The following is a 10,431-nucleotide window of genomic DNA, read 5'->3' as shown; positions in this document are numbered from 1 at the left end:
ATCCATATCAGTATCCGGTTTTAAGAATTCGTCCTTGTCAAAATTTTTAAAATCCCTGTTAATCTCCTCGATACGCTTCTTAAAATCTTCCCTAGAATCCCGGCTTTCCCTCACTCTGCCCATCGTGGTCGTAGCCTCGATATCTGGACATGCTTCCCTGTCATGGTTTTCCTCTTGAAAATCCTCACCTTCCTCAGATTGTGACTGCACCACCACCGGAGACTGCTGAGGACCCAAAACTGCCACTGGGATCGGAGTTGGCCCCTTTCTGTTCATCTACTGCCTCTCTTTTTTCCTTGCCTCAAAAACCCCGGTGCTTTGATCACCGAACTTCTTCCTTTAACAAATGGTGGAGCACGAATCCAAGACCCATAAGCTTGCTCTTTCTTCTTCAATTAACCTTCACTATCTAGCCATAGCTCGCAATCTCTGTCACCATGGCTTGAGCACCCACACCAATAGCAAAGGTTGGGTAATCTTTCAAAACCCAACCTTGTTCCCCCTAAGAAGAAAAGAAGTGCCTCCCCCTACAAAGTGGTGTATTTAAGTCTATAAGAACCCTGACCCTCATAAAGCTCCCTCCATCCATCTCATTAACGTCATCCATTCTGCATACCAAGCCCACAACCTCACACAAATCTTCTGCAACTTTACGATTCAAAAATCTCACCGGGATATTGTGGACCTGAACCCAGACTGGGATCTTATCGAATTCTAAAGCCTTGATAGGCACTTCTCTGTCATACCACTGTAGCGCCACAAGATGTTTGTCAAAGCTCCATGGCGCATTGCTAAGGATTTTTTCTGCTTCCTCCTTATTGTCGAACACAAACAATAATACAGGGTCCCTTGCTCTTCGCACCTTGAACCCCTTCACTAAACGCCACAGAGGACTAAATGTTCTAATAACTGCCTCAACACTCAGAGCCCTCTTCGTTAGGAATTTAGCAGCCAGAATAAACTCATTTGATGAATTCTCTTCAGGGAGTTCTAAGTTTTCATCTTTTCTATCGTTCAATGATAGCTTCTGCCAATGCTCGGCTAAGTTATCCATCTCTATATTAGTCCAACCCTCGTGTTTCCCTAAAACCCTAGGGGGAAAAGAGAGGAAGTAGTCCCCAAAACCTCCAAGTAAATATGGTTACCTGAGGTACGATGAAATCTTCACCCAAGGAATGACGGTTCTACTGCCTAAGGAAAGTTTCTCTGGTATCCCAGAAAGAACTTAGCTACAGAGAAAATTATATGTGGCTATGCCTTTATGTATATATGAAGTGGAAATTGTTAATAGTGGATAGGTTTGAAATTTACAGTGACTGTGATATTACAGTAACAAATAAGTCTATAAGCAAAACAAAATTCATAAAAAAATTCACCAACTATCTAAGATGGCAAGTTGTTTTTTTTTTGGATTAATAGATGGCAAGTTGTTAATTGTGAATAATAAAGTAGTGACATCTAGAATGACTTTTTGTGAAATATATTTTATCCATAGCATTCTTATATTATAAAAGTTAATACACTAATTACCAAAAAAAAAAAAAAAAAGTTAATACACTTGATATGGACAATTAATGGAAGTTAAAAGTTTAAACCAAAAAATAATTGAGCAGGAAGCTACTCTTATATCAGAGCCAGGTTTCGATCCTGGGACCTGTGGGTTATGGGCCCACCACGCTTCCGCTGCGCCACTCTGATTAGTTGATATGTATTGCTATAAGTTTATTCTAATCCTTTCTCATATTTCATCGCTGGTAAATTAATTATCCTGCGTCGAAGATAATTCTGCGGGCCTGCGGCGTAGAAACTGGAAAGTAGAAAGCCCGTAATTCTGGTTGTCAAGCAAATCTTTTAATTTTCTCAACAAAAAGAAAACAAAGTGAAAAGTAAGAACGAAAAAAAGAGAGAGAAGATTCCAAATTTCCAATGTATGACGGTGGTAAAAAAAAGTATTGTGGTGCGACAAAAAGTAAAAAGAATATAAAAAGTCGTGTCTTCTTAACGTTAATCCCATTCCCATATATCATGCCAAAATAGTCCGAGTCATGATCTTGGTATTTGATGCTTTACTTGGACTCGACTCTCGAGGCTTTCTTCTGTTTCAATCCATACTTTTTCTGAATTGCTAGTTTTTTTTTTTTTGGCTAAACTTTTCTGAATTGCTAGTTGTTCAGCTTAGTTGGGGCACCTTTCAAGATTCCGAGTCCCTTTGAGATCAAGATTTTTTTAGGATTTAAAGTGTTTAACAAACTATAATGATAAAGAGTTTTAAATGATTAAAAGTATTAAGGTTTAATTTGTCACATACATAAAATTATAGGGTTAATTTTTGGATTATCCCCACATTATTTGAAGGCAATCTTGAATAACTGTTAATTTGTTGGGAAATTATGAAAAGTTGTGATCTCAAACCAATTGTGTTATCCCATCTCAATCTCTTTTTAATACCTTTCCTCTTCATTTATTGGGGGTATGATTGCTAAACACATGATCACAAATTTCATATTATCTTTAAGCTTGTGTTCGGCTAAGTTTATTTGACTAGATATAACTTTTAAAGCCTTCTTTGTTTGTTTGGCTTCTTTTTTTCTTTTTCTTTAAAAAATATATATAAATATGTAAAATTGTACTTTTATCTTGCTTGTTTATAAGTTAAATAAGCTGAAAAGAAATTATCTTAAACCCATATAAATGGGACAATTCTAATCATAATTTTTTCCAATCAAATTTCCAATCCTAATTCAATTTCACATCAAATGAAAGGTTCAAAATTTGTTTATTTAAGAGTTTTGTAACATAGTGTTACTGTCTAATTCTCCTATTAGGAGCTTAGATGATTTATATATACCCAAAAAACTTTTGAAATTAGAATATTCATAGAACATAGGAATATGTTATAAACATCTTCTTCTTCTTTATCTTTACAACTTCTTTATCTCTACAACGCATAAGGCATGAGAAATTTAAACCTAGATTTAGATTTTCTTTTATTACATTAAACCGAGTAGTACCATTAATCCATAAAGAATTTTGACATATTGTAAAGCATAAATCTCTTCCACTGGGCTATGGAATTAGCTCTAGAGGAGAGTTGTAAAGATATCATCGGAACATGTAAATTATTGTGTACTTCGAGAGTATACTTCCTCTTTCTCACATAAGAACGGCCGACTAACGGACTACACAATAACAACCTTTGTGAAAGGGGATGCCACGTTATTAGCTGAAAACCTTTTTTATTTTACTACTCCCCCAGTCTGGAGCATTTTGACTGTAATAGGAGACGTAAAAAGGATCCGTTAAGTTCCACAACAAGAACCCAAGAAGGGGGGAAATAAAAGTTCGACAATTGAAGCGAAAACGCCGAAAAGTGTGGAGAGATGGGCTAAGTCTTTTGCTCATGAACTTACCCAACTGGGCCAATGAACTTTTAGAAATAAAAGTTCTGGTTTATTCCATCGAGGCCGCACAGAGCTCTTGTTGTTGGTGCTTGTAAGTGGCTGATTTTATAAAACATTAATAGGTTGGAGAAGATTTTTCTAAACCAATTTGGATAAAAAAAATTTCAAGCAACAAACTCCTCCATTGGAAAATGACAATGGGAGGAAGCCGGGGGAACTCGAGAGATATTAGTAAAATGGAGAGACAATTGTGCTTGTCTTAAACCCTCAATATAAATGTAATAAAAATAATATTTTGGCCAACTGAACAATTTGACTTTCATTCATCATTGCTGAGACAACGAAAAATATGGTTGCATTTAGTCCATCAAATGACCAATTAAGATCTTTTGTACCTTTGTGTCAAAAAAAAAGAAAAAAAAAAAAGAATCCTTTGTACCTGCCATAAGCCCTCAACAAGATAAGGAAATGGATGAATCATGAATGAACACGAGATAAAGAACAGTCAACTCAATTTAAATGGAAACTTCAGGACAGCGAGCGGAGGAGAAGATGAAGAGGTTTTCTTCATAATTTAACTGGCAATGAAAACAGAGGGCTCTAAACATATCACACATCCCATATTATAATTTAACTGGAAACAAATTGACCCATGAAAATGATTTACTAAAAGGAAGAAAGATTATAAAGTAATTCACAACTATTTAGAAATACTCAACGGCTATGAGACAAATTAGGTCATGTACGCATATGTAGAAGTCAGTGTACACATATAAAAGGCAGTGTCATTGACACTACATATTCAGTTTAAAATCTTTACTTCATGTTACTATTTTGTAGTTGTTGCATTCTAAACTTCACGGATATGTTATCAATTCTTTTACACTTTTTTTTTGTTGCTAAACATTTCTTTTACACTACAAACAAAAGTTAAGCTGAGCATTATAAAAACAATGTTACAGAAATTCAAAATTGGGATACTCCAACTTTATGTCCTCACTGTTGTTCTTTGCTAGTTGTAATGACTACTGTAGTAGAGTCCCCATTCTTGGCATCATCAGAAACATTACTTCTGTCTTCACTCTGTGCAATGAGTATTGCATTAGAGTCTCCATTCTCGGCATCATCAGGAACATTACTTCTGTCTTCACTCTACACAAGCGTGTACTATTAGAGAAACCAAACAAGGTGTCCAACATTAAACAGCCTAAGCTGAAACAGCAGGGGATGATGCAGTCATAAGAGATTGATTTGCTATGATAGGATTTATTTCTTGGGATTCACATATAAAGTCCAAACTAAAAAAAGTTGTGGTTTTGAAGGTCTCGCTAAGTCTCTTAGTGTTTAAACTGTTTATAATTTAGGCTTTTATTCAACGAGTTGTGGTCAATTTTGTAGTCACGGGAAAAAAATGTAATATTTGCAATAACTACAAATTAAGAATATATTGGTAGAGTTTAGCTGAGTCTAGACTCTAGACTCTTTTATTTTTTTTTTGATAAGTAAAACTTTAATTGAAAAGTTGAGTCTAGAATTCTATGGGAGATCTTAGATATTTTAGGTTTTATTTGCTTTGATTCCAAGTTTATACCTATTGGGTTTTTACACAAACACAGATATATTTGTGCTCAATGTAATCAAAGAATAGATGGAGTTGATTAATACAAATATTAAGTGTTTTGAGTATTGAGGCACATTGGATTATTATTCTTTTTCCTCCCTTTCTCTTATCGCTTTTCTTCTTTGCCCTCTCTTCTCTCCTTTGTTCTTCTCTTACTTGTGGTACTGTTCTCCAATACTATTCATACAGAAAAATTCCTCTCTCTTCCTTCTTCTTTACAACCCCAAATCAACCCTATTCTTTTACCTATCAAAACCCTAAAACCCCACACTTTCTTCTACTAAATAGCCATCAAAAAACTCATCAAACCATAACCCTTTCTTCAACAATTCTAAACCCTAGAATCATAGATTTTCCTAATCCTAAACCCACCAAAAGCACACTTAGACCACTTTCAATATGTCCCAGGTCAAGGGACCATCTAACAAGGAAGAAAAGATCTTGAGGCTAACAATGCTTAATCAATCAGAATACCAATCACGTACACTCTCCATATTACGTGAGAGTTGAAGAGATGGCACCAAAATTTACTTTTATCCTCCAAATCCTTCCATCTTTGCATAACCAGAGGAAAGCCAAAGAAAATGTTAAATTTCAATGATTTCTTAATAGCAAGAATCCAATTAAATGATACTAAAAACTGCACTAAAACAACCAACAGGAAACAAAGGATGATAGTTATTTAGTGTCATACAAAATATTTCCAACAGTCAAGAAAGACTTCAGGTTCTGGGAACGTAACTGTTATGCATCATACTTGACATAAAACAGAGAAAGTAAAGAAAATATAAAAGATGACAACGAATGTCTGCTTGAGTTTTTCAAACAAAAACTTATACCAACTCCATTGGAAGATTCATAATTAAAAATATTTACTGGCAATCAATTGTATCGTATAAGTAGACTCAAATAAACTGTTAATTCTAAAGTTCTCCAGGGGAGAGAGAGAGAGAGAGAGAGAGAGAGATTTTCTTTAACAAAATGCATACAAAACATTACTACATATTAAGAAAGACTTTGTTCTTAGGGTTAAAAATCAACTGAAAAAAAATAGCCATGAAAGGGCAAGGGAAAATTACAAGCAGCAGCACCACTCCACAATCAATGGTCTCAACACATACCTCTTTACTCCCCGTGGCAACTGGCAACAATGGAGGAAACTTATTCAAGCCTGGTTTTTATTTTTATTTTTATTCTTCAAAAAAATGAGGAGATTTCAGATTTTGTCTGTTATAATATGTTTCGAGCATAATTTAAGATGATTATTCAGATGATTGACAAGGATCAAGCCAAACTATCTGCCAGAAATCCAAAGGTCCAAAAACAATTGCAAATGAAAATGACACGCAAGATATGTTTGGTTCCTATCTAAGAAATCCAAGGCGATGATGAATTTATTTAGACATTTGTAAGAACCCATTATTTCTCAACAACACTAGAAATTGTTAAATAAGATACATAGGACATTACAACATAATAATGTACATATATTCGAAGAAAAAATACCTTTTTCGTTAAACCATGAGCTGTCATTATTTCGAAAAACTTACGCATCAGCATTTCTTCTTCTACCTACATATTGTAAGTCTGGAAGATTCAGTATGGTACATTTCAAACTAACAACACGAAAAAAATAATTAAATGATATTTTTCTTCACTCAAAATACAAATTGCAATTGAATTGATCTTAGGAAGCATGTATATAAATTCATTTTATATTTCCCATTAATTTTTAGCTTGTTCAAAACAGCACATTCATACAGACAGTGAAGGCCTCCAATTTAATAGCTCTTATTCATTCCAACATTCATTATTTATATAAACTAGTATTAATTTTTGTATTTATATTGATGTCCTAGCTTATTACCATAGTATTCAAAGCAATTGAGCGGGCCTAGATGATAGGACGACCAGTTGCCAAGCCGATAGCCTGAAGTACAGACATGTCATCCAAAGTATGGCTTGCATTTTTATTGTTTAATCAGTGCACCCAAAATAAAGTATCAGTACAATCTAACAAAGAACGGCTTTTTTTGAATTAAAGAAGCTATTTTGTCAATGCATTTCTCCAATTTAATAGCTCTTATTCATTCCAACATTCATTATTTATATAAACTAGTATTAATTTTTGTATTTATATTGATGTCCTAGCTTATTACCATAGTATTCAAAGCAATTGAGCGGGCCTAGATGATAGGACGACCAGTTGCCAAGCCGATAGCCTGAAGTACAGACATGTCATCCAAAGTATGGCTTGCATTTTTATTGTTTAATCAGTGCACCCAAAATAAAGTATCAGTACAATCTAACAAAGAACGGCTTTTTTTGAATTAAAGAAGCTATTTTGTCAATGCATTTACCCTACTATACACTAAAAATGTGAAGGGAAAGAGATAGAAGTAAAGAAAATCCGAGCATATCATGAATCCAATTGCCTATTCTTAAAAGTATCGTAGGGATTGTGACTAAAAGTACACAGCAGGATATTTGAAAAGAAACTGGATAGTTAAGAAAACCTGAAGTTTGTGCGATTCATGTGTCATTGATCTATAGGAATCCATTAGGAGCTCATTCTGCTTCTCCAAATGCCTAAAAATTCACCCCAAAAAAAATAAATAAATAAATAAAATAAACAAACAGAACCTAAATATAACAAATGAAACATAAACACAACAATTTGAGAAAACTTACTTCAATATCTCCCCCATGTATCTGGGATCCATTATAACAATAATATTATTACACACCAGCTATCAAAATCCTAGGCTGCCTTAGGAATCCTGTCCAAAAAAAAAATTGGAGAAAACTATTTAAATGTAGAAAAAACAGAACAATGCATTAATTATTTAGAAAAAAGAAAAAGGAAAAGGAAAGTGGATACATCAAACGTGCCACAGAGAAGAGGGAATTGAGGAGACTGTGTGCCACAGAGAAAGCACGGAGTCACACGGCAATTTGCCTGCCGTGCCCGTGTCGTACGCGTGTCCTTCCCCTTTTTTTTAATAATCGGACACGGCGAGGACTGGGGAAAACAAATAAAGATAAAAATCCTAACCTGAAACGCTGCGTTTTGAGAGAATCCCTTGCACCCAAAATTAGTTTCCTCTCTCTCGATCACTCTCCTTCTCTCAGTCTTACCCTCTCACGCCGATCTCCTCTGCCGCTTCTGCTTCCCTGTTCTTCTTTTTCTTCTCCTACTGCCAAATATACCCTTACATATTTTACTGTTTTTCCCTTTTGCCCCACTTGGGAATTTTTAGCGCGTAGCTGTGTTTATCTTAATATTGATCAATAAAAGAATAAATACATAACAGTTTTTAATTTTTTATTTACTTATTATTTAGATAGACAGTAAACAGTAAACAGTAAACAGGATTTATTATTATTCCAGCACGCCATAAGCACTTGGTGAGTGTCCTATCCATTTGTGCCATGAGGCTAGTTATGTGCTATTATGGTAACACCTAGATAGTATAATCATGCGAGTTCCCCTTTAACTCATTTTCTTTAACCAAAAAAAAAAAAATGTATATATTATTAGTGGTTAGCTTTTAATATTCTTCTAAAAGAATTTTTTTTAAATGATTATTTTTCTTATAAAATTTTTTTATAAACTTTAATATATATATAGAAAATTAATTAATATTCTTCTAAAAGAATTTTTTTTAAATGATTATTTTTCTTATAAATTTTTTTTATAAACTTTAATATATATATAGAAAATTAATTAATTAATTAATATACCTGTTTCTATTTACTTGCCGAAAATTTTAAAAACATAGAATTTCTTAACCAGTTAACCTTCTCCTCAGCTGAGCATAATAATCAAATAAATAGATATATTGGCTAAACAATAAGTGAGACTTTCATTTTTTATTCAAAATTAAAGAGGGAAAGAGTTTGATTATCTAAATAAATAAAGTAGACCCAGATTCTTTTATTTTTGCTATATATATTTTCTAGGCATCCATATAGGGAAATAACAAAAAAATATTCAAGGAGAGTTGGTGTACCTTCATCTTTAGAGGCCGAGCTTGGTTCTTCCATTTAGAGGTTGAGATCCTTATATATATATATGCAATGGTTTCAACAAGAACTAAAACACACATATATCAAATCAATAATATCAATTTATGAATGAATGAAACAGAAACATCAATAAGTGAGGGTGTTTGGATTAATGAAAACAAGTTATAAAACTCTGTTTTCGTCACCCAAAACTCATAAAATATGCGGCCCAGTGAAACTCAACTTGTTTGAACTTATTTTTTTAGTTGAGTTTTCATAACTCAAAACTCAAAAATTTGAGTTTGAGTCATGGAAACTGAAAACACAATTTGGATGTTTATGAGTTTTGAGTTATGGGTTTCAATGGTACTCTTGTAAATACTCAACCTTGGTGGGGTTCACAGAAATTTATGGTTAAATCACTTTGGTTGCATTTGGATAACTTATTTTTTATAAACTTATTTTACTATTCAACTTATTTTTGCTACTATTCATGGGCCCACTGCACTTTTTGGTACTATTATGGGTCTCGCTGTACTATTTCAGCTAACTTTTACTTTTATTTACAGTACTTTTAGCAAAAAGTTTTCAGTTTCAGCAAAATAAGCGAATTCTAAACAGACCCTTTGTGTGATTTATAGAGAAGAGATATTGGCCCTATCAATTTATGCAAAATTTTGAATTATAGAGAAGAGATATGCACCAAGATATAAAATCAAACAATTATTTATAAAATAGGTGAAAAAATAGAGTTAGAGAAACGAGTTATAGGAATTGAGTTTGAGTTGTGAGATTTGAGTTATGGGTAACGCTCAATCCAAACAGGCTATCGCAGAAGAAGCAATAGATTCAAAGTGGGTCAGTCTTCTTGAAATAAAGGTTCGGAAAAAAGGCAGAAAGGGATTTGCGTAATTTGATTTTGCTTTTGGGGTCAGATAATGCATTTGGGCAAAGCATTCCCATCAAACATCTTAAAAATTTTAGCATTTAGCATCTAAAACACGAACTTTATAACATATAACACATCACTTTATAATATCCCTCACATCAAATCTTCTATTTTTTTTTAACATTTCATTTAAATATTCTTTCTTTGTCATTTTTTATTCTTCATCTCTCTCTCTCTATCTCTCTCTCCTCTATCTCTCTCTTTCTCAACCTAGCACCGCCAGCCACCACATCCACCCACCCATACCACAACCACCAACCAAATCCACTGCAATCACAAACAACAGTAGAGTTTTTTTTTTTTTTTTTTTTTTTAAAAAACCTTCACATCCACATCCAACCCACCATTGTCGCCACCAGCCATTAGCCACTAGCCGCAACCACAAACAACAGCAAGGAAAAAAAAAAAAACCTCCACATCCAAAGCCATTGAATCAACCCAGACCCACAAAT

General features: G+C 33.7%; 2 protein-coding genes and 1 non-coding gene across 4 annotated transcripts; all 3 read right to left on the bottom strand.

Annotated features, from left to right (window-relative positions):
• Positions 1 to 409: 409 nt before the first annotated feature.
• LOC112027113 (uncharacterized) lies at positions 410 to 1,054 on the bottom strand. Its single transcript, XM_024059789.2, has 2 exons — positions 617 to 1,054; positions 410 to 502 (listed from the first exon to the last, which is right to left on the bottom strand). The coding sequence occupies exons 1-2, from the start codon at positions 1,052 to 1,054 to the stop codon at positions 410 to 412; spliced, it is 531 nt and encodes a 176-aa protein (XP_023915557.2).
• Positions 1,055 to 1,626: 572 nt separating this feature from the next.
• On the bottom strand, positions 1,627 to 1,698 carry TRNAM-CAU (transfer RNA methionine (anticodon CAU)). Its single transcript has one exon. It is a non-coding gene; the product is annotated as a tRNA-Met (tRNA).
• A 2,427-nt stretch (positions 1,699 to 4,125) lies between these two features.
• Positions 4,126 to 8,274, bottom strand: LOC112027358 (uncharacterized). Of its 2 annotated transcripts, none has more exons than XM_024060044.2 (5): positions 8,078 to 8,274; positions 7,714 to 7,802; positions 7,539 to 7,611; positions 6,529 to 6,594; positions 4,126 to 4,553 (listed from the first exon to the last, which is right to left on the bottom strand). In XM_024060044.2, exons 2-5 carry the CDS (start codon positions 7,743 to 7,745, stop codon positions 4,398 to 4,400), a joined length of 327 nt encoding a protein of 108 aa, XP_023915812.1. In that variant the 5' UTR covers positions 7,746 to 7,802; positions 8,078 to 8,274; the 3' UTR covers positions 4,126 to 4,397. The 2 variants fall into 2 exon arrangements, with proteins under 2 accessions (XP_023915812.1, XP_023915818.1); XM_024060050.2 differs by lacking the exon at positions 8,078 to 8,274 and adding an exon at positions 7,904 to 8,070.
• Positions 8,275 to 10,431: the final 2,157 nt, after the last annotated feature.

This window comes from Quercus suber, unplaced genomic scaffold (assembly GCF_002906115.3).
Source record: "Quercus suber isolate HL8 unplaced genomic scaffold, Cork oak 2.0 scaffold_66, whole genome shotgun sequence".
NCBI classification, from domain to species: domain Eukaryota; kingdom Viridiplantae; phylum Streptophyta; class Magnoliopsida; order Fagales; family Fagaceae; genus Quercus; species Quercus suber.
Note: the sequence above shows the minus strand (reverse complement) of the source record. Positions and strands in the feature narration are given on the sequence as shown.